Raw genomic sequence first — 21,028 nt, 5'->3', positions numbered from 1 at the left:
GAACTTACACACTGCAAGTGACTTTTGTTTTCCCCTTCAATAGCCGTGGTTTTCACATTTTTTGAGTGCTTCGTCTCCATACATATTTCAGCCACCAACCTAAGAACACAATTGAAAACCTGTGGTAAATAATATAATATGACATTACATGACATCAACCAATATATTTACAAAACCTGGGGTATTGGAAAATCCAATATACTTTAGGTTGTTAACAAACAAATTTAGCTAATTAGAAAATCCAGAAAACTTCGTACAAATTGTCTAACAAATTACATAATTAAAAATGACCTAATTTGGAACATATTACAATACCTGGCTTGAAAAAAAAACAAAAGAACATAACTCAAAATGTGCCATTTTAGCAACAATTAAAAAGGCTATCACAACATCAAATCAAGAACAATATGGATACTAAACCATCAAAATAGCAATAAGACAACATTACTGAAACAAACATGAATGTTCAAAACCCTAATTGCGATACAATCGACCAAATTTTTTCGCGATATAAAAACAAAATCTAATACATGGAAGTAAAAAAATCAGAATAATATATCATTCAAATGCCATAAAAATTTATTAAGATTTAATTTCCAAATCTATAAATTTGTAACTTATTTCCAAATTTATAGATTTAAGTTCAAATTTTAATATTTTATTAGTTCCCAGTTTGTAATACTTTCCAAAAAGATCTTAATCACATTAATTCAAAGTTCCCACATTTTATTAGAAATCAAATTTGTAACTTATTTCCAAATTTATAGATATAAATTCAATTTTTTAAAATTTTAAGATTTCATTGGTTCCTAATTTATGATACTTTCCAAAAATATTATCAATCACATCAATTTCAAATTTCTCATATTATGATCGAAATAAACCAAATTAATTCACTACAATTTGGGAAACCTTGAATATAAAAATCTGAGCTCTAGTAAATAAAGTTGGGAGTTTGAGCAAACCGCCTATTTATATATTTATTTTACTTATGTATACATGCACATAGTTATTTAATACAAACAAATTTTAAGTTGATAAGTGCAATAAATCATGTAAACACATTCTATCTCTCCCATTACATATTGTATGCACGACACACATATTGAAAAAATTCGTATCTTTTATCTAATAAATGATTCTATAAAATGCATGTGTTGAAACCACATTCTCCCCCACACAGCTTTTCTCACTCAAGTATCATATCAGTTACATATTTGATTACCTATTAAATTTATTATCAAAATCAAATTTGTAACTTATTTCCAAATTTATAAATATAAGTTCAAATTTTAAAAATTTTAAAATTTCATTAGTTCCTAGTTTGTGATACTTTTAAAAAAAAATCTCAATCACATTAATATCAAATTTCTAACATTTTATTAGAAATTAAATTTAAACCCATTTTCAAATTTATAGATATAAGTTCTAATTTTAAAATTTTTTAGATTTTATTAGTTCTTGGTTTGTGATATTTTCCATAAAAAAATTCTTTATCACATTAATTTCAAATTTCTCAAATTTTACCCGAAATCAAATTTGTAACTTATTTTCAAATTTGTAGATAGAAGTTCAAATTTTTAAAATTTTAAGATTTCATTGTTTCCTAATTTGTGATACTTTCCAAACATTTTATTAGAAATCAAATTTGTAACTTATTTCCAAATTTTATAGATATATGCTCAAATTTTAAAATTTCATTGGTTCCTAATTTTGTGATACTTTCCAAAAAATTTTCTCAATCACATTAATTTCAAATTTCTCACATTTTATTAGAAAATTATTTATTGGTTCTTTCAAATTAAAAAAAATTTAAGATTTTACTAGTTCTTAGTTTGTGATACTTTCAGAAAAAAATGTCAATCACATTAATTTTAAATTTCTCACATATCAAATTTTGTAACTTATTTTCAAATTTATATATATATGTTCTAATTTTAAAAATTTTAAGATTTCATTAGTTCTTAGTTTGTGATACTTTCTAGAAAAAAAAATTCTCAATCAAATTAATTTCAAATTTCTCACATTTTATTAGAAATCAAATTTGTAACTTATTTCCAAACATATAGATAGATGTTCAAATTTTAAAAAATTTAAGATTTCATTGATTTCTAATTTGTGATACTTTACAAACATTTTATACAAATGTTGTAACTTCTGACTCAAAATCTTTCTATGGAAGCATGCCAACGAAAAATTTGTGCTCTTGAACAAACCAAAGGGAACCAATAATGATTAAGTGAAACATTATAATTATATTGGATATTGACGAAAGGAGTAGGCATGAAACACAAAATTACTGAATAGAAGTACAAAAAAATAACATGTCGCACCTAGTCTTTCTACTTGATCTACATATGTCACCTCCAATGGCTAAAAGAAATCAAACAAAACACAAAAATTAAAAAAAAATCAGATCAAATGATATATTACTCTAGTGTTTTACCAGTGTATCAAACATCGAGGGTAATGCCCTAATAAATATCAAACAAATAGATGTTATCAACTTTGACCGAAATCCCTTTGAATCTTGACTCGAAACAAATAAATACACATTCAATTCTTATACCAATAGCATAATTTTTTTCCAGATGTTCTACTAAAATTTTATAGAAACATAGGTTAAAAAAGATTACTTTTTAGGTTAAAAAGAAAGTACTTCTATGAAATCCACTGTTTACTCAAGTTTGCAATACAATTTCAATCCAATTGAAATAAAATTGAGAAACATTTGAAAACCCTAATAATCATCCTTCAAGAAATCAATCGAAGCGGATGTAAACACATCACATAACAACTTTTTTTTTGCATAAAATTACAAAAAAAATACAATAAACATATAGCAAAAGTAAGTCAACCGTACCTTCCATACCGTACACGCCGTCAAGAGACTGTAGATCTGAGATGTTGATAACCAAATCGACGCCAAAACAACGATTCAAAGACGCCGTAACAGAGGACTAAAATACATACCGTGATTGTTCGAATAATCAGTATAGTGCTTGCTGAAAAGAACGATAGAAAGGAAAAAAAACCCTAAGATCTTCGATTATTCAGTGATAAGAACAAACAAATCAAAGATTAAAAGATGCCGTAAGAAAAACCTAAAATACATACCGTGGATTTTCGAATAAGAACCTTAAGATCTTCGATTATTCAGATTTGGTGGCCAAATTCAGGGTCAAGACTAAATTACAATGCATTTAAAAAAGACAAATCGTATAAAAAGAAGATTAATAAACGAAATGGTAAGTCTATCCAACTCTAAAAATGAATATAAATAATTAAATATATCCAATTCTAAAAACAGTATGAATTAAAAAAATAAAAAGACATATATTTATAAAACAAATAAGTTGATTAATTAATTAATTAATAAAGTTTTAAAGAACTATATAAAACAAAATTGATAAAAAGAATAAAAGAAAGATAACAAAAAGAATAAAAAGAAACTTTACCAAATAACCCTTGGGTAAAAAGATAATATTGTGTTTAACATAACATAATTATTTAACTCCAATCAGCTAAAAAGACAAAAAAAAAAAAAAAAAAACGTGGTAGCATTTTCAAATAAAGGATTGCAAGCAAAGCAAACTTTAAAGGACTTTATCCGTTAATCCATCATTTGAATTTTCATAAAGAACAAAAATTGTCATTTAGTCTATACAACAGTTACAATCAATAAAGTTAAACACATATTAATATGCAATAAATACAGGTTAAAGTCGGATAGTCAAGGACGTTTATACTAACCTAGACTTTTTATTTACAATCAATAAAGTTAAACACATATTAATATGCAATAAACATAGGTTAAAGTCGGATAGTCAAGGACCTTTATGCTAACCTAGACTTTTTATGTGTTTGTTATTTTCTAATTAATTTCAATGGAGATTTTTCTAGATCTTAATTATTAATCAGTCATTATCGACTTATCTAGAGATGTAAAATAATCAGTTATTAGTGATTATATATTCATTTTCTAAGTTATATATTTACACTTTGTGTAATCTACTAAATAAGTAAATATATATGATTGGTATAGAGTACAAGACACAATTTCGTACAAGCATGCATGAGAAAGAGGAAGTGATAATTGTTATTGGTAGTAAGGATAATTTAGTCTTTTCTTAAGTAAACTAGTTTCCTCCTTGATTTTCAAACAGCTATAATTTTTTCATGCGTTAATATTTAAAAAAAAATTACACTATATTAGTATTAACGAGCATTTCATCCTCTTTAATTCAAGCAGTTTATTGCTTTAATTTTCTTAAAGAATTACAGGATTTTGAATACCCATTACATGATTACGTGATTTTGAATGCTCAGTACATGACTACGTGATTTTGAATACTCATTACGTGATTACACATTCAACATAAATCATTCGTGATCACAGATTCAATGTAAGTCCATTGCGTGATTACAGATTCAATACGATTTGGTATAACTAATGTTATTACAATTATGCTTATTAAGTAATTACACATTTAATAACAAGAACTTGATTGTTTATGCTTTATTAAGGGGGTGTTTGGGGTTGAGTTTTGAAAATAGATTATGCGTTTTGAATAATCAGAATCAGATAATTAGCTGTAACAAAACGTGCTGCAGAAAGATAGTGTTTGGATTTGATTATGTTGTTTGATATCACAATAATCAGATAATCAACATTGTTTGGATTTGATTATGTTGTTTGATATCACAATAATCAGATAATCAACTATTTGAGTGTTTGGCAAGTATATATATTTTAAAAAATAACTAAGTGAAAACGTAAAAAATCAGTTTTTGGATTATCACGTTTTCCTGCAGCAAGGGGTGACCTACTTATGGATTATCACGTTTTGAACTCTACAAAACGTAAAAAATCACTTTTTATTAATTTTTTACCAAACACTCAAAATAGATTTTTTGCGATTTCAAAACACAATAATCAAATAATCAGGTTGAAAACGCAATCCCAAACACCCCCTAAGTGACTAAATCTCTAATATACGACATTATGTGGTTATTATAAGTCTGATTTGGTTAATGTTTTGTATATAATTTATCCTTAATACGTGATTAGACATGAAATATTAGGTATTTCATATAAAATATTATGTATTACATGTTTTGTTTTTACGTAATTACGTAATCACTTAATGGGTTTCACATAAAGTACTATAATGAAATCACGTAATCACGAAATATGTATTCAAAATCACGTAGTCACTTAATAATACATAGTCAACTATTGTTATGTAACTACGTAATCACTTAGTGGGGTTTCACTAAAATACTATAATGAAATCACATAATCACGTAATTAGTATTCAAAATCACGTAGTCACGTACTAGTATTCAAAATCGTTCTGCCTCCACACGAGAAGCCTCGCTAGAGTAACAGCCGAATGAAAACCGGAGACGGACTCAGGCTCAGGCTCGCGGTCCTTTGTGTCCACGGGACTCCTCGCCCTCATTGCCCTTACCCCCAAATGCAACAGGTGGGGGTTGAACCCGGGTCTCCAACGAAACCCAAAGTTCTTTCCACCACTCCACTACAAGTGGGGGATATGGGGGATATGCGAAATCTCTTCTCTATATGATTATTTAACATACTTTGGCAACAAAACATTACAAATTTTAGTAAACTTTATTGGAATGTTTATTTACAATATTTTTTTTTTCAAAACAACCAAAATTATACTCTCCCATTTAATACATCAATCACATCGATAAAAACGAAACAATGATATTAATGTTGTGAAGTAATCATCTATATTCGTTGACGTTATTGATGGAGTTGCACTAGGTATTTCTTTTTATCCAGCGTGAGACATGTTTGTGAAGGCATTTTCATGACCACATGAGGAAAAATGATTATATTCAAGAAAAACAAGAACCGATAAGGGAAGATATTGAACGACCATTCGATGTTTAGAAGCAATGACGGGATATCATTGCCCAACCGACACGGATTTGGGAAAAAATTGAAGAATGTTACGTATGCTTGCGTCATTTTACATAATATATCTTGGAGGACTCGGAGAAAACGATTTATCATGACTATGATGATGATGTCGTACCGACGACTGCACTACTAAATGCGAAAGAGAAACGAGCTATTTCTAATGAAAATACACAATTCGGCTAAGCATATTAATCTTCGATCGGACTTGGTAGAGCATCTACGATTGAATCGCAGTGATTTTGTGTTTTATAATTAAATTAGTATTTTTATGGAAATAATATATTTACATAAATAAAAAACAATGATTAGCAAATGATTGAAAATTACTTCAACCACTAAACCCTTATGCATGTGTAGCTTAAAGCCCCACTACCTATTGCGTAGTAACTTTTGCATTTTTTAGTGATCTCACTACATAGTTTTATACTGACCGGATACCAATAAGGAAGAGAGAAGAGAGATGGTTAGGGATGACAAAAAACCCGAGCCTGACGGGTATACCTGAAAAATACGGTTAGTATATCCGAAGGCTAACAGGTATGGGATATGAGACTAAAAGTTAATAAAAAAATTCTGGTACAGATATGGGATTTAATGATACCCACCCAATATCAGGCCCGTTTACCTGAAATTTCCATTTATATAAACTTAGAACATACATGTATTAACTCTACCTCTCTGGTGCTAGTAGGCTACCTCATGGATATGTATTTACAAATAACTTATTTTTAACATCTATATTTGAATATAGAAGCTAGAACACTACCTTTATTGTATATAGTTTATGTAGGGGTGTTTACTTATTGGTTTTTTCAAGCCAATAAGTCAAAATAATGTTTGGATTGTCTTGAAAAAACCAATAAATCAATAAGTTATTTCAAAAAGCTAAGTCAAACGCCCCCGTAATTAGGTGCTTTAGATACAATTGTTTCTAAACAGATTAAGTATATGTGGTCTGAAAATATTCTATTAAGGAATTATGAAAACCAGAATCCATTTGGTTGATGTAGCCCAAATTAACAGGACCTTATTTAGTTAATTATATGGATATATGTTTCAAATATGCATTTGAATGTGATATTTATGTATGTTATTGGTCATATTTTCCTTTGTTATAGTTATTAAAATAATAAATTATATAAACATTAGAGTAAAAAATGCAAATGGGAATCCTAATAAGTATTTTTAACAAATTAACAGGTATACCCGATACCAAACAAGTAACGGGGCAAGTATGATACAAAGAATTACAACCAAGTATCTAACAGGTATTTTTAACAAATTAACAGAGTTGGCTAGTCAAGTGGACGCACTCAAACTGGGTTGACTAGTCAAAATTGATGAAGTTTAAATTTCAATTCATATAATCTTGAAAAATATTGAAATTTCAAAATAATGTATATTTAATCAAGTTTAGATGTTATATTTTTATATAATTTACTTAACGCTAATTAATAATTCCCCCAACCCCCAATATTGAAATAGCAATATTTAATACGGTACAAGAAATATTTTTAAAATCCATCAATATTTTTACCCTCAACATTCTGTAAATGAATTCTTATACTTCTTACAGTTTCGTGCTATTATTATTTAACGTTTAAAATATTTAATCCTAAACTGATCACTAAAATTGTAAAAAGAAATGAATAAAAAGTGAGATACTTGTAATTTAAAACTACAATGAATATGTTGCGTTCAAATGGAATACAATCACTAGATCCATGAAAATAATTGAAATATGTTTAAAAATCATCAAGGATATGACTGACTTCATACAAACTTGGTTCTCAGTTTCGTTTACACGTTCTCTCCGTCGACTTTTGAACCTTGGATGTCTTGAACATCTTCCGAGACATCCTGCAGCTGTACACGAACAAAAGACAGTTGTTGACTTTTTGACCAACGATAATAATTTTGTATAAGTCACGGTCTTACCCCCAAGTTCTTTAAACTAACGGTTACATCTTCTTGTTGCTGCTGTAGAGTGGTTCTTAGTTCTTGGAATTCCTAGTTTCCACACATGTTATAAATCAGTAGCAATGGTAACTTCGACCCGTTTACTTATCAATCCGTCGATTTGGGTTGTGTTTTATCGCAAATGGGTCATATCAATTAGCTAAAAGGGTAGTGGGTCAAACACGTTTAAAGTTGCTGAAATTGAAACACTTAGTAACTAACATCATAAGTATATATAAAAAAGGACAAAAAGGTCTCGGACCAATTCAACCCATACTAAATAATGACATTTCAACCCAAACCCGTTATGCAACCTGCCCAGCCTAGAGTGGAAGGTACTGCAAAAGTACTTACAGATCGAAGCTGGTCTACTTCCACATTGAGAGTTTTCTTAAGGTCTGAAAGCTCCTACAGAAACAATGACAAGTTGGAGTTGAATCATCATCATGTGCTTTGAAATTATTTTATGTTAGTGTACTAACAGAAGATCCCATAATTGCAAAAAAAAAAAAAAAAAAGACAGAACTGGATCAGTGAGATATGACATCAGCAAGCACACGGAAGCATCATTTTTGTGAATCCTCAAACTTTCATGAAAATCACCAAAAAATTTCAGCATAACAAATCTCCCTTTCGTGACTATCGGTATCAAAACTTCATTGGTGAAATTTGAAAAACTTTCTGTAACAACACTACACTTGCTGCAGCTACAGTAGCTATGCAGTTAATATCGGTGACATATTGGTTATCATCGGTCCCTATGTAAATTATCGGTACCGATATTACCGGCGATATTGACCGATATATCACTGAATTGTTAATGTTAAATTGCTATATATATAAATTCTGCATGATATTAAAATTACCGATATCTCGCCGAGATAACCTATATCTCAAATATCGGTCCTTGACTGATATCCGATATTTTACCGCATTAACTGCATAGTACAGTAGTAATGTTCAAAACTGTTTTATCCGATCCTGACTGAATTTATAATGGGAAGAAAACTTCAAAGGGAAAAAGAAGCTACAAAGAAAGCTAAGACAGATCATAGATTGTAAATTTCAATCATCATACTTGGTACTTGATGCAAAGAACTCATTATTCCTAGGTAGTTGAAGACTCAAGGTGCAAAAGACGATAAAAAAGCCAAGCAAGGCGCATGTTTGGTCCAGGCCAATTTTAGCTGTTTTTAAACCGGCTTTTGACTGGTTCAGACCGTTTGAAACTACTTTTGGCCGGTTTTTTCTAGTTGAGTGCGCTTTGCTGCACTCAACGCGGTTTTGTTGTGCATAGCCTGGCCTGAGCGTGCGCCTTTAACTACATAGCATTATTCTTCTAAAAACAGAGACAAAGAAGAATGCCACCCCAAAAAAATAGGGGTGCAAACGAGCCGAGCGGCTCGCGAGCTACTCGAGATCGGCTCAAGAAAAAGCTCGAAATAAGCCGAGCCTTATCGAGCCCGAGCCGAGCTTGAGCCTAAAATAAAAGCTCGTTTGTTTATCGAGTTTGAGCCTGACATGTGAAGCCCGTCAGGCTCGTCGAGCCTTATCGAGCTTTAGTGTAAAAGAGCCGAGCCGATCTTATTTAAACTTGTTTACGAGCCGACCTCGAACCTAAAAATAAGCTTCAATTATCGAGCTCGTGCTCGAGCTTCAATTCTCGAGCTCGCGAGCCTGAAAAGTCTATTATTTATATTTTTTTATATAATATATTACTATTAGTTAATAGATAATAAACGATCCGAGCTCGAGCTTGAGAAAATACCAACGAGCGGAGCTCCAGCTTTGAAAACAAAGCTCGAATCGAGCCAAGCTCGAGCTCAAGCTCCCATAAGTTAATCGAGCTCAAGCTCCCATAAGTTAATCGAGCTCGAGCTCCCATAAGTTAATCAAGCTCGAGCCTGCTCAAGCTCGGGCTCGGCTCGGCTCGTTTGCACCCCAAAAAAACAAGCAGTTTTGAACAAAAACAATGCCAAGACAACCTATTATTCAGATTTCACCATCTCCATTGACCATTTGCACAACCCAAGACAGTAACATACACAAAACCAAAAAAACCAACAACCAATACTTACATCACGGTAGCTCTTAACTTGAGTATCCAACTTAGACCTCCAACTTTGAAGATCCTTCATTTAAAAAAAAAAACACAATTAATTAAAATAAAATAAAAAAACATCAACAATATATCTAACACTTTCATAAACAAACTCTCAATCAAATCAAGTACTTACATTCTTCAGATTCTGAATTCTATTAAGCAGCTCCGCACGTGATTCACTCAACTCCTAAAAACACCAAAAAAAATAATAATAATAATAATAATTAATTAGCTTTTTAATCTTTTTTCTTGAACGAAAACAATTGAAGAAAAGTAGAGTTGAATATACCGCGATCTTTGAATTAATCGGTGTGATGTTCTCTTTCTTCTAGAAAAAATAAAAAAAATGTTAAATTGATTAACAATTTAACATTTATCATGAAAACCCTAACAGGAAACAGAGTAAAGATTGCATACTAAGGAGAGGGGTGCAGCGGCAGCTGGTGATGAAGCAGAATCGGTGTTGGCAGCCATCTGAATTTTGTAGATCGAAGTTGAGTAAATCGGGTTAGATTGGAGAGAGAGAGAAATGGATTTTGATTTTTGAATTTTGAGGGGTTGAACAAATTGGGGGGAATTGAAACAAGTAGTGTATAGCAAAGTTGAGATTTTATAGGGCAAATGAAGTCTATAAGTGTGTCGGTCGTTGGTTCATTCTAACGTTCATATTGTAGATCTACTTGCTCCTTTATATTTATTTGAGTGTAATCTCTCTATCTGTGACTAGGGCTCTAAACGAAGCAAACGTTGTTCGTTTGTAAACAAAAAAAAAAAAAACAAGAATTTCGTTTGTTTAGTTAAATGAACAAACATGAACACGGGTCGTGTTCATTCGTTTATGTTCGTGAACGTTCAGTAACGTGTCCGTTTGTGTTCGATACTTCATTAGTGTTTTTAGTTTTTATATTTATTAAAATACTTCAAAATTCCAACAAATTAAATATCTAATAAGTGTCGGTGTATTATATATTCTGTTCATGAAGGATTGTTTGTGTTCGTTTGTTTCCATTTGTGTTCATGAACATTGGTTTGTGCTCATTTGTATTCGTCAACGTTCGTTGCCTAAAATCAACAAACGAACACTAACAAGTTCATTTACTTAACAAACGAACACGAACATAAAATCTCGTTCGATAAGTGTTTGTGAACGGTTCGCGAACACATATATTTTTTAACAAACGAACACGAACAAGGTCTTGTTCTTATTCGTTCGGTTCGTTTACAGCCCTATTTGTGACAATGTTTGTAAGTTACTGTGAATGAATGAGATAGAAAAAGTTAGTGTTTATCAGTAAATTTGAAAGAGATATTGTTCAACTCTATAGTTTTTTAATATTTTTTTAAAGTGGTTGTGAGTGAAGAAGAAAGAAAAGGTAATGATAAAAGTTTAAAAATATATTATTTGATTGAAAAGGAAGGAGAAAAAATAATGTTTTTTAGTGTAATTATAGAGATGGAGTAAGAGATTTGATTGTGAATGCTCTAATAATCTTTTTGGCTACTTTTACGAAATTTGTCGAAACCTTTGTTTTTCAGCATCTAATAGAGCGGTATATGTAAAATATAGTAAATTGTGATTTTGGCCCCTGTGGTTATATCACTTTTACCCTTTTAGCCCAAAAAAGAATCTTCTAACATCTGAGCCCCCAACGTCTTTTTTCAACCCTTTTGGCCCCTAACACTAACCTCATCCATTTACTTGATTAAAAACTTGCATATACCCCTCACATGAGAGGCATTTATGATAATTTACCTATTCACTTGTGGCAAAAATAAATTATTTAAAAACAACTTGTGAGCCCTACCCCACCTTCATATCCTTTTCTTCAACCACCATATCATTTTCAAACGGCAACCTGCAACAATCGAACCACCATCAATAACCGGCGACGGCACCCCATCTACGTCTTCTCTCTTCTTCGCCTGAACAGACCGGCCGATCGATAAACTTTTGAAATTCAAACGGTTCGACCGATAACATTTTCAAAAGTTTCTCCAATTTAGCAAAATTAACCTGTTTACCTTAAAACTGCAACCTCTATTTTGGTCCAATTAAAGAACATGTAATCCCATAACTTCATCTTATTGGAGAACCCAAAAACACTTATTATCTAAGAACCAATTATCCTAACTGTAAACACCGAACCTGTGAAACTGATGAAACCCAGCTCAGATTAAACAAACCTGTTTGTTTCCATGACCTATGTCACACCCCCACATACCACATGCAGAAACCCCTGCGAGGCGTGTGACGTACCAGGATTCAGCCACTAATCACATTGAACTAATAACGAGATATTAAATAAAAGTTCCCATTCATTAAGATAATATAATTCAAAACATAATTTAAAACCCAACATGTTCAGCGGAAGCATAAATCATTGTTTAAGTATTTCAAAACCCAAGTGTATGAAAATAAATAGACTTGTCTCGTGTTTCCATATATCTCGACCCATGACCACTCCAGCAATCGCAGACAACAAGTTCCATATCCAAGAATCTAACGACCTACAAGTATGCAGACAAGTGTATCAGCATAACGCTGGCGAGTTCACAGTTTTGTAAAACGTTTAATTGCCAAGTATTAGTTTAAAAGCATGTTGATATTAACTCGAGTATCGCAAGATGGCGTCAGTTTGTTTACCCTTCCCTAATTCCTATCAACATTGGTCGAGTGGTTAAGGTCATTAGTTCACGCCCGTCCTCACCGGTACGGTGCGAGGGTGCCAAACCTAATAGCGCTATCAACTAATAACCCCGTTGCCTCCCCGACAACCAGTTCGGTATTAGATGGGACTTAAGTGATAGTTATGAGTGTATATCCAATATCGAATTTACCCGTTTGTCCCTCCCTACGACGCATGCTTATGAAAAGGAGTAGGTGAACTCACCTTTGATTGCTCGGATTAAGGAATGAAAAGAAATACACGAGGTAGAACAGGTCAATCACGTCCTAACATGATTACCATTTAAGAGTTAGTGTGTGTGCTCACGCGAAAACATGAATCCTACACGTATCTAGCACGTAGCACGTAAAAAATTATAATATATACACACATGCATGCAAAGTGTCACTATTCGAAATAGCGACCACATTTTCGTCACAAATCACATAATAATTCTTGTCACAAAATTTGGCTTTTATGTGCATTTTCGGACAATTTGCGGTGCGTTTATCGGGACCGTTCGGGTACGGGAAAGTTCCCGAAGAAGTACAGAACGTGTCAATCGAACCACAAACCGTTGTATTAAAATTTGGTGACCGAATTCTTTATGGATTTTTCGTGAAAAATCTTGTGCCAAACCATGATCAGATTTGACGTAATCTGGTCAGGTTTGCCGAACAATTTATTTAAAAATATCCGTGTATCCGATTGGTGCAAAACCAAAAACAAAGTCACATGTCTGATCCCTAGTATCTATAGTAAAATTTTCACGTTCAAACAGTAAACACACACCGAGTTATGATGCAAACCGTTCGCTGCATTTTCTGCAGAAAAATGCCAGCTCATAGCAGTTTTACAAACAATTCCGCTAAAAATACCCAGACATGTCCGAAAAATACCCAGACAATTCCGCTAAAAATACTCAAACAATTCTGTTCGAAAGCTATTTCCAGATACTTGGTTTTAGACTCTGAAAGCGTAAGGTTTCGACAATTTAAAGTCCCGGAACAGGCTACGCAAGTCAGCGTATTTTCTGCAGAAAATCGCTGAACTGATATTTACTCGATTTAGTCACTTTTTCATGCATCCTAACAAGTTTCTAAGTGTTGTAAGCACATAACGAACTTGTGTAAACATAAAAGAAGGTATCTACATCAGATTGCAAAGTCGATATCACAAAAGTTCGCTTATGTAAACAATCATACTATATCCCATACCCACATAAAATCACAACTCATATACGCACAAGATCACGACACATAACATTAATCACAGCAGGTTATAAATTACTTATATCTGATTTATACCACCAAATCATCAAGTTTTATGCTACTATCATGCAAGAAACAAAACCCTAATAATTCATATCAAGTTATTTTGATCTTAGAGCCCATCATACACAATTTTCTAACGACCTAGTCAACAAGTAGCACCACATACATCGAGAATCATCAAGAAAAACATAGAACACAGCCGTGATAACCTAACATTAGTAACCGAAATCATACATGAACTCTTATAATTATAGACAAAACCCAAGATACGATACCTAGTGATGATTGGGGATGGATTGTGCCTAGATGTCGAATAAGCCTTGAAACTGGATGCTTGTGAGGGTCCCTTGAGTCTTGCTCGTCTGGGCAACAACGAAAAAAGGAGGAGAGCAAGAGTGGTTGATGTGTGCTGAACAGACTATAAAAATTAACTAAATAAGACTCTCTATGCTAGACACTAAAAAGCTTTAATTCTAGACTCGACCTAAACCACACAATCGGCAAGTGTACCGATCACTGTAGTATAACCCTAGGAAGTCCGGATATCGAACCACGAGACTCTATGTATCACGCAAACTAGACTCTAATAAACATTGACAGACACGACTTAAAATGTTTAATTGTTTAGGGGGGGTACCGGAAAATCTAAGGAAATCTATTTAAACTAAATATTAAACTAAAACTAGACTAAATACGAAAGAAGACGAAAGGTTTTTCTTATATGAATAACGAGACCACCTAGACTAGAATCCTGGATTGATTTTAAGAGATTACCGATTAAGTTAACTGCACGATTTATAGAACCGGGATCTTATAGTACTAAACCTATTAAGACACCAACTAAGCCCCTCAACCCTTCTCGAGGTGAAACTTATGGCGCTACCAAGGCCGTTAATCCTACCGGTTATTAGACGTCTTTCCAGTTGTCTAATTATTGTGTAAGTACCCTAACGTTGACCTACTCTTTTCCAATCATAGATCTAGGGTAGTTTGATTTCTCAATTTGACTTGATAGACTAATAAACCGACGGGGCAACTAAGGCACGACCTTTTCCAAGGACTGTCTAAAGCAATTCGCCGTGTAAGACCTATCAATAGCCCCGTACCTTCCAGCTATAAGGACTAGCAGAACACTAAAACCTAGCAAATTACTAACAATTACTTATAAGGTTATTTGCGTAATTTCACCCTAAAGAGTTACGATTTAGTACGTGATATAGACACTCACCAAAATCTAAAACCTTAGCATGACTCTATATTGTGATAAAAGATCGTCACTAAGAATTATACGAAGCAGTTGATAACAATAAACCAAATTAAAGCATGCATATACATCAAATCAATAGATCAAACTTTTTACTAAACACAATTAATCCATAATATTCATGCAAACAACGAAAAAGGTAAAAACTTTATTCAATCCATTCATCTAAGTCTAGGTGGCTTAAAAGTTTAGCCAAGCATGTTAATAAACGAAAACAAATCAAAGATAATCAAACACGAATTCATGATAACAAGTTTCGTAAGAAAAATCAAAAACAAAGAACTAGAAAACCCGTATAGTCTTCGATCCTTCGTCCCGAACTCGTACCACTGATTCCAAAGCTTCAAAATCTCCGAAATTGCTCCAAACGTGCTCTCAAAATCGCCTAAGATGTCTCCAATTCGTAATTAGTGTTAATAAATATAACAACCCTAAATAAAACCGACACCCTTGAATATTTTTCCAACACCCTAATATATTTTAAAATATCCCAATATGTCCCTAAAAACACCCCATACGTGAAAACGGGCCCCGAATATCTTAAATATTAATGAAAATAATAAAAAAAATCAAGCTTTTAAGTTTAGGCGGGCCGCGTAAGCCACCCCTTAAGCTTACGCGGGCCGCGAGAGATCAAGAACGCGGCAGAACCCTGTGCTGACCCGTGTCCCCTGCATGTTGAACCTATTGGATGACCCGTACAAGCTACGCTGTTGACCAGCGTTGACGCGGGCCGCGTAAGCCTATGCTTACATTTACGCGGGTCGCGTGAAAGTCGAAAATCAGCCCTATAAGTAGAGGGCATCGGATCTTCAAGGAGCTCGATTTTTCTCTAAAATTCATTTAAGCCAAGATGGCCATTATGAATTTACTGTCATGCCATTTGGTTTAACCAATGCCCCAGCCGCATTTATGGACATGATGAATCGAATATGTAAGCCATATTTGGATAAATTCATAATTGTTTTTATTGATGATATTCTCATTTACTCTAAGAGTAAAGAGGATCATGCAAAGCATTTGCACTTACTTTTAAGTCTATTAAGAAAGGAAAAGCTTTACGCTAAGTTTTCAAAGTGAGAATTTTGGTTAGAACAGGTACAGTTTCTCGGACACGTAGTCGATCATGAAGGAATTCATGTGGATCCAACAAAGATCGAGGCAATTACCAAATGGAAAACCCCTGAATCACCAACCGAGGTTAGAAGTTTTCTAGGATTGGCTGGTTATTATAGAAGATTTATTCGAGATTTCTCTAGAATAGCCATTCCCTTAACTAAGTTAACCTGTAAATCCATTAAGTTTGAATGGGGACCAAAACAAGAAGAAGCCTTTAGAATCCTTAAGCAAAGACTAACCCATGCACCCATACTAGCGTTGCCAGAAGGAACTAAAGACTTTGTAGTCTTTTGTGACGCTTCTAAGTTAGGTTATGGATGTGTATTGATGCAACATCAAAAGGTTATAGCTTACGCATCCAGACAACTTAAGAATCATGAAGAGAATTATTCAGCCCATGATCTAGAATTAGGAGCCATAATTTTTGCCCTTAAGATTTGGAGACATTACCTTTATGGTAGTAAGTTTACCATATTCACAGATCATAAAGTTTAAGGTATGTTTTCGGGCAAAAGGAGCTGAATATGAGACAAAGACGTTGGATGGAGATTCTTAGTGATTATGATTGTAATATCCAGTACCATGCAGGAAAAGCCAATGTAGTGGCTGATGCTTTAAGTCGAAAGTATCATGAAAAACCAAAAAGGGTACGTTCTCTTAAATTAAATCTACAAGAAGATTTAAATGATCAGATAAGAGAAGCACAAGAATCAGTAATCAAGGATGATACTGAAAAATTAAAAGGAATGATTAAGGAATTAGAACAAGGAACATATGGAATTTGGAGATTCCATAAGAAGAGAATGTGGATACCTAAATTAGGAAACCTACGTCATTGTATATTAGAAGAAGCTCATAAGTCTAAGTATACGATGCATCCAGGAAGTGATAAGATGTACCAGGATTTAAGGAAAAATTTCTGGTGGATAGGAATGAAAAAGGATATAGCAGCTTACGTTTCTAAGTGTTTGACCTGTTCACAAGTCAAAGCTGAACACCAGAAACCCTCAGGATTGCTGCAACAGCTAGAAATGCCAATTTGGAAATGAGAATTGATAACAATGGATTTTGTTACCAAATTACCCAAAACAAGAAAAGGTAATGATACAATCTGGGTGATTGTAGATAAGCTAACCAATTCAGCTCATTTTCTACCAATGAAGGAAACTTTTAGTATGTAACAATTAGCCAAATTATATGTAAATGAAATTGTTTCATTACATGGAATTCCTTTATCAGTTGTTTCTGATAGGGATAGCCGTTTTACCTCTCATTTTTGGTCAAGTTTCCAAAAAGCAATGGGAACCAAGCTAAATCTAAGCATCGCTTATCATCCTCAAACAGACGAACAAAGCGAAAGGACAATTCAGACAATGGAGGACATGCTTAGAGCTTGTGTAATTGATTTCGGAGGTAATTGGGATGATCACTTACCTTTAATAGAATTCTCTTATAATAACAGTTATCACACAAGTATCAATGCTGCACCATTCGAAGCACTTTATGGACGAAAGTGCCGAACCCCAGTCTGTTGGGCAGAAATTGGGGAAAAGCAACTATCTGGACCTGAGATAGTGCAGGAAACAACCGACAAGATCATTCAAGTCAAGGAACGACTGAAAGCAGTACGTGATCGACAGAAAAGCTATGCTGATAACAGACGTAAGCCGTTAGAATTCCAGGTAGGTGACAAGGTATTGCTAAAAGTCTCTCCTTGGAAAGGAGTGGTAAGATTCATCAAACGAGGGAAGCTAAGTCCCAGGTATGTTGGACCTTTTATGATTATTAGAAAAATAGGGCATGTAGCCTATCAGCTACAACTGCCAGAGGAAATGGCAGGAATACATGATGTATTTCATGTATCAAATCTCAAGAAATGCCTAGCTGATGAATCACTTGTAGTACCTCTTAAGGATATAGAGGTAAATGAATAACTTAAATTTATAGAAAGGCCTCTACAGATTGAAGACAGGAAGATTAAGAATCTCAAGCACAAAAGATTAGTTCTGGTCAAAGTGAAGTGGGACTCCAAAAGAGGACCTGGATACACATGGGAGCTTGAATCAGAAATGCAAAGAAAATATCCACACTTGTTCCAGTAGACCTCGAGGACGAGCTCTAAAACAAGGTGGGGAGGATATAACAACCCTAAATAAAACTGACACCCTTGAATATTTTTCCAACACCCTAATATATTTTAAAATATCCCAATATGTCCCTAAAAACACCCCATACGTGAAAACGGGCCCCGAATATCTTAAATATTAATGAAAATAATTAAAAAATCAAGTTTTTAAGTTTAGGCGGGCCGCGTAAGCCACCCCTTAAGCTTACGCGGGCCGCGAGAGATCAAGAACGCGGCAGAACCCTGTGCTGACACGTGTCCCCTGCATGTTGAACCTATTGGATGACCCGGACAAGCTACGCTGTTGACCAGCATTGTCGCGGCCCGCGTAAGCCTATGCTTACATTTACGCGGGTCGCGTGAAAGTCGAAAATCAGCCCTATAAGTAGAGGGCATCGGATCTTCAGTCTGCTCGTTCATTTTCATTCTCCATCTCAAAATTCTGAATAGTAGGCATTATACTTGGGTATAATACCCCCCCCCCCCTAAATAGCGAGGTTCTGCTCCGATGTAAGTATCATAACCACTAGAGACGTATTAGATACTCTGCCCGATTGATCTAGGGTTCCGTAACGGCTGTCGTGTGACGGGTGGTCCGTAGGACAACCCTTAAGTGCCTTAAAAAGATTAAAATCCCATGCTTTACACGTTTAATTGTTTGAACTTGGTAACTACTAGTTGTTTGGACATGCAGGTGCAAATAGAGCTTAAAAGGGAAGTGATTTGGAGCATCAATGAAAAAATCAATTTTTGGAATTGAAGAATTAAGAGGATAGCATGATAGAGGGCGAAATTACGAGAACGTAGGCGAAAACGGTGAAGAAAACGGAGTTGAAACGAAAAAGTTATGCTGAAAACAAGTTTTCATGCTGAAGCCTGCCGTAAGCTACGGCAAGGGCCGTAGCTTACGGCGCCGACTGGCACTTTTTGTCACCGTATGACAGTTTAAAGCCACCGTAAGCCATTCCAAGCCACCGTAAGCTACGGTGGCCATTCCAAGACATCTTTAATGATTGTTCTTATGTTTCTAACTTATTTGGAAGATCAAGACTTTGTTATGATGTTTGTTAAAGCCATGAGTGGCTAAACTTGTTATGATTGTCTTTAGTTGAAGGTTTGTAAGACTTTATGCTTTGATTTCCTAATTTCTAGAATAACAATCTTTATCTTTATGATTTGTTTGTTATGGTGTGTGATTGCTTTGTTGTAAATTGTTGATTCTTATGTTAATCTAGTTTGAAATCATACGTTCTTGGTGCCGTTGGCAATCGAGATATCATGGGTAAAATTAGACTTGGGTAAGGGTTAATTGATCATCGGGTAACAACCTCACGTTCTAGGAATCTGAGTACTTAGTTCCCTTTCATCACTACAAGTAATCACACATGAGCTATGTCTATGTAGTTCTTTCTAGTGGAATGATAGCATAAATGTCAAAGCAAACCGGAAACTAAAGATGATCATTTGTCTCTAAATTGTTTACAACCAACACTTTCATTTTGCAATTAGAATAGTAATTTAGTTTTTTAAAACTCAATCAATCAAACCAACTCTTGAACTTTATTTTATTGCAATTAGCTTAATTTAGTTAACATAGATAAACAATTGAAATAGCACATATTCCACAAACTCCCTGTGTTCGATACCCACTTGCCACTATCTGTTTAAGTTTACGGTTGGGCGGATGGGTGGTGTTTAATGTGTTTGATGTGTTTATGGATTGTGAAAGTTGGTGGTGTTTTTAGTTATATATATAAAAAAAACCAAAAAGAAATTTGTGGTTTGAGTTGAACAGCTTTTGGGTGATGTTAAAGAGTTAAGCGATCAAATCTTCCCAAAACCGTACATTGGGGTCAATGTATCCCAAGTGTGGGGATGGGGGGAAATTTTTGAGAAGTTAATATTTTTTGTGAAACCAAGTAAAAGTGTCAAAAATTTGAAAACTTGATATTGTTCCATTTGACACACCGACACCCCTTTCTAGTCATTTCTTGGTGAGTGTTTGAGCCACATATGATTATTAGAGAATATTTCTTTGTTTTGAGTGGCGGTGTTTGTATTGTGTTAATAGAACTTGTGTACGAATTCTTGTTGAAGCCTAGGATTAGCATGCTTGTGAAAATGATAGGGATTTTTAGGTAGCCTCGGCCGAATGTGTGAGAGTGTGGGAATTGGGGGTTGGACCTCATACGTTACATATATGAGCTTGGTGTTGTGAGGGGTGGGGGTTTGGTCTTTAGAAAGCCATGTTTGAGCCTTATACTATTCGGTTGTGACCCAAACCTACTTCTTACAAAAAAAAACTTTACCTATTGAAACGACCCGGTTTAGGAATTTAGTTTGTGATTGTTGATGTTCTTGTATATATTGTTGAGTTTTATGTGTTATGAAGAAAATGAAAAAAAAAAAAGAAAGAAAAGAAAAGAAAAAAAAAAAGAAAGAGAAAAATATGAGAAAAATACAAAAAAAAGAAGTATTTTGTTTCAATAGTAGTTGAGAATGTTGAAGAAGTTGTGTATATAGTTGATGTTTGCTTTGTTTAGTAGTAGAAATAAAAACCG

General features: G+C 33.8%; 1 protein-coding gene across 2 annotated transcripts; it reads right to left on the bottom strand.

Moving 5' to 3' along the window:
• Positions 1–7,598: 7,598 nt before the first annotated feature.
• LOC110873140 (CAP-Gly domain-containing linker protein 1) lies at positions 7,599–10,667 on the bottom strand. Of its 2 annotated transcripts, none has more exons than XM_022122065.2 (7): positions 10,437–10,667; positions 10,309–10,344; positions 10,153–10,206; positions 9,994–10,047; positions 8,270–8,323; positions 7,895–7,966; positions 7,599–7,822 (listed from the first exon to the last, which is right to left on the bottom strand). In XM_022122065.2, the coding sequence occupies exons 1-7, from the start codon at positions 10,491–10,493 to the stop codon at positions 7,757–7,759; spliced, it is 393 nt and encodes a 130-aa protein (XP_021977757.1). In that variant the 5' UTR covers positions 10,494–10,667; the 3' UTR covers positions 7,599–7,756. The 2 variants fall into 2 exon arrangements, with proteins under 2 accessions (XP_021977757.1, XP_021977756.1); XM_022122064.2 differs by having other exon boundaries at positions 10,309–10,347; positions 10,437–10,661.
• Between the last annotated feature and the right edge of the window lie 10,361 nt (positions 10,668–21,028).

Source organism: Helianthus annuus, chromosome 8 (assembly GCF_002127325.2).
Source record: "Helianthus annuus cultivar XRQ/B chromosome 8, HanXRQr2.0-SUNRISE, whole genome shotgun sequence".
Classification (NCBI taxonomy): Eukaryota; Viridiplantae; Streptophyta; class Magnoliopsida; order Asterales; family Asteraceae; genus Helianthus; species Helianthus annuus.
This window is presented reverse-complemented; position numbering and strand designations above follow the sequence as displayed.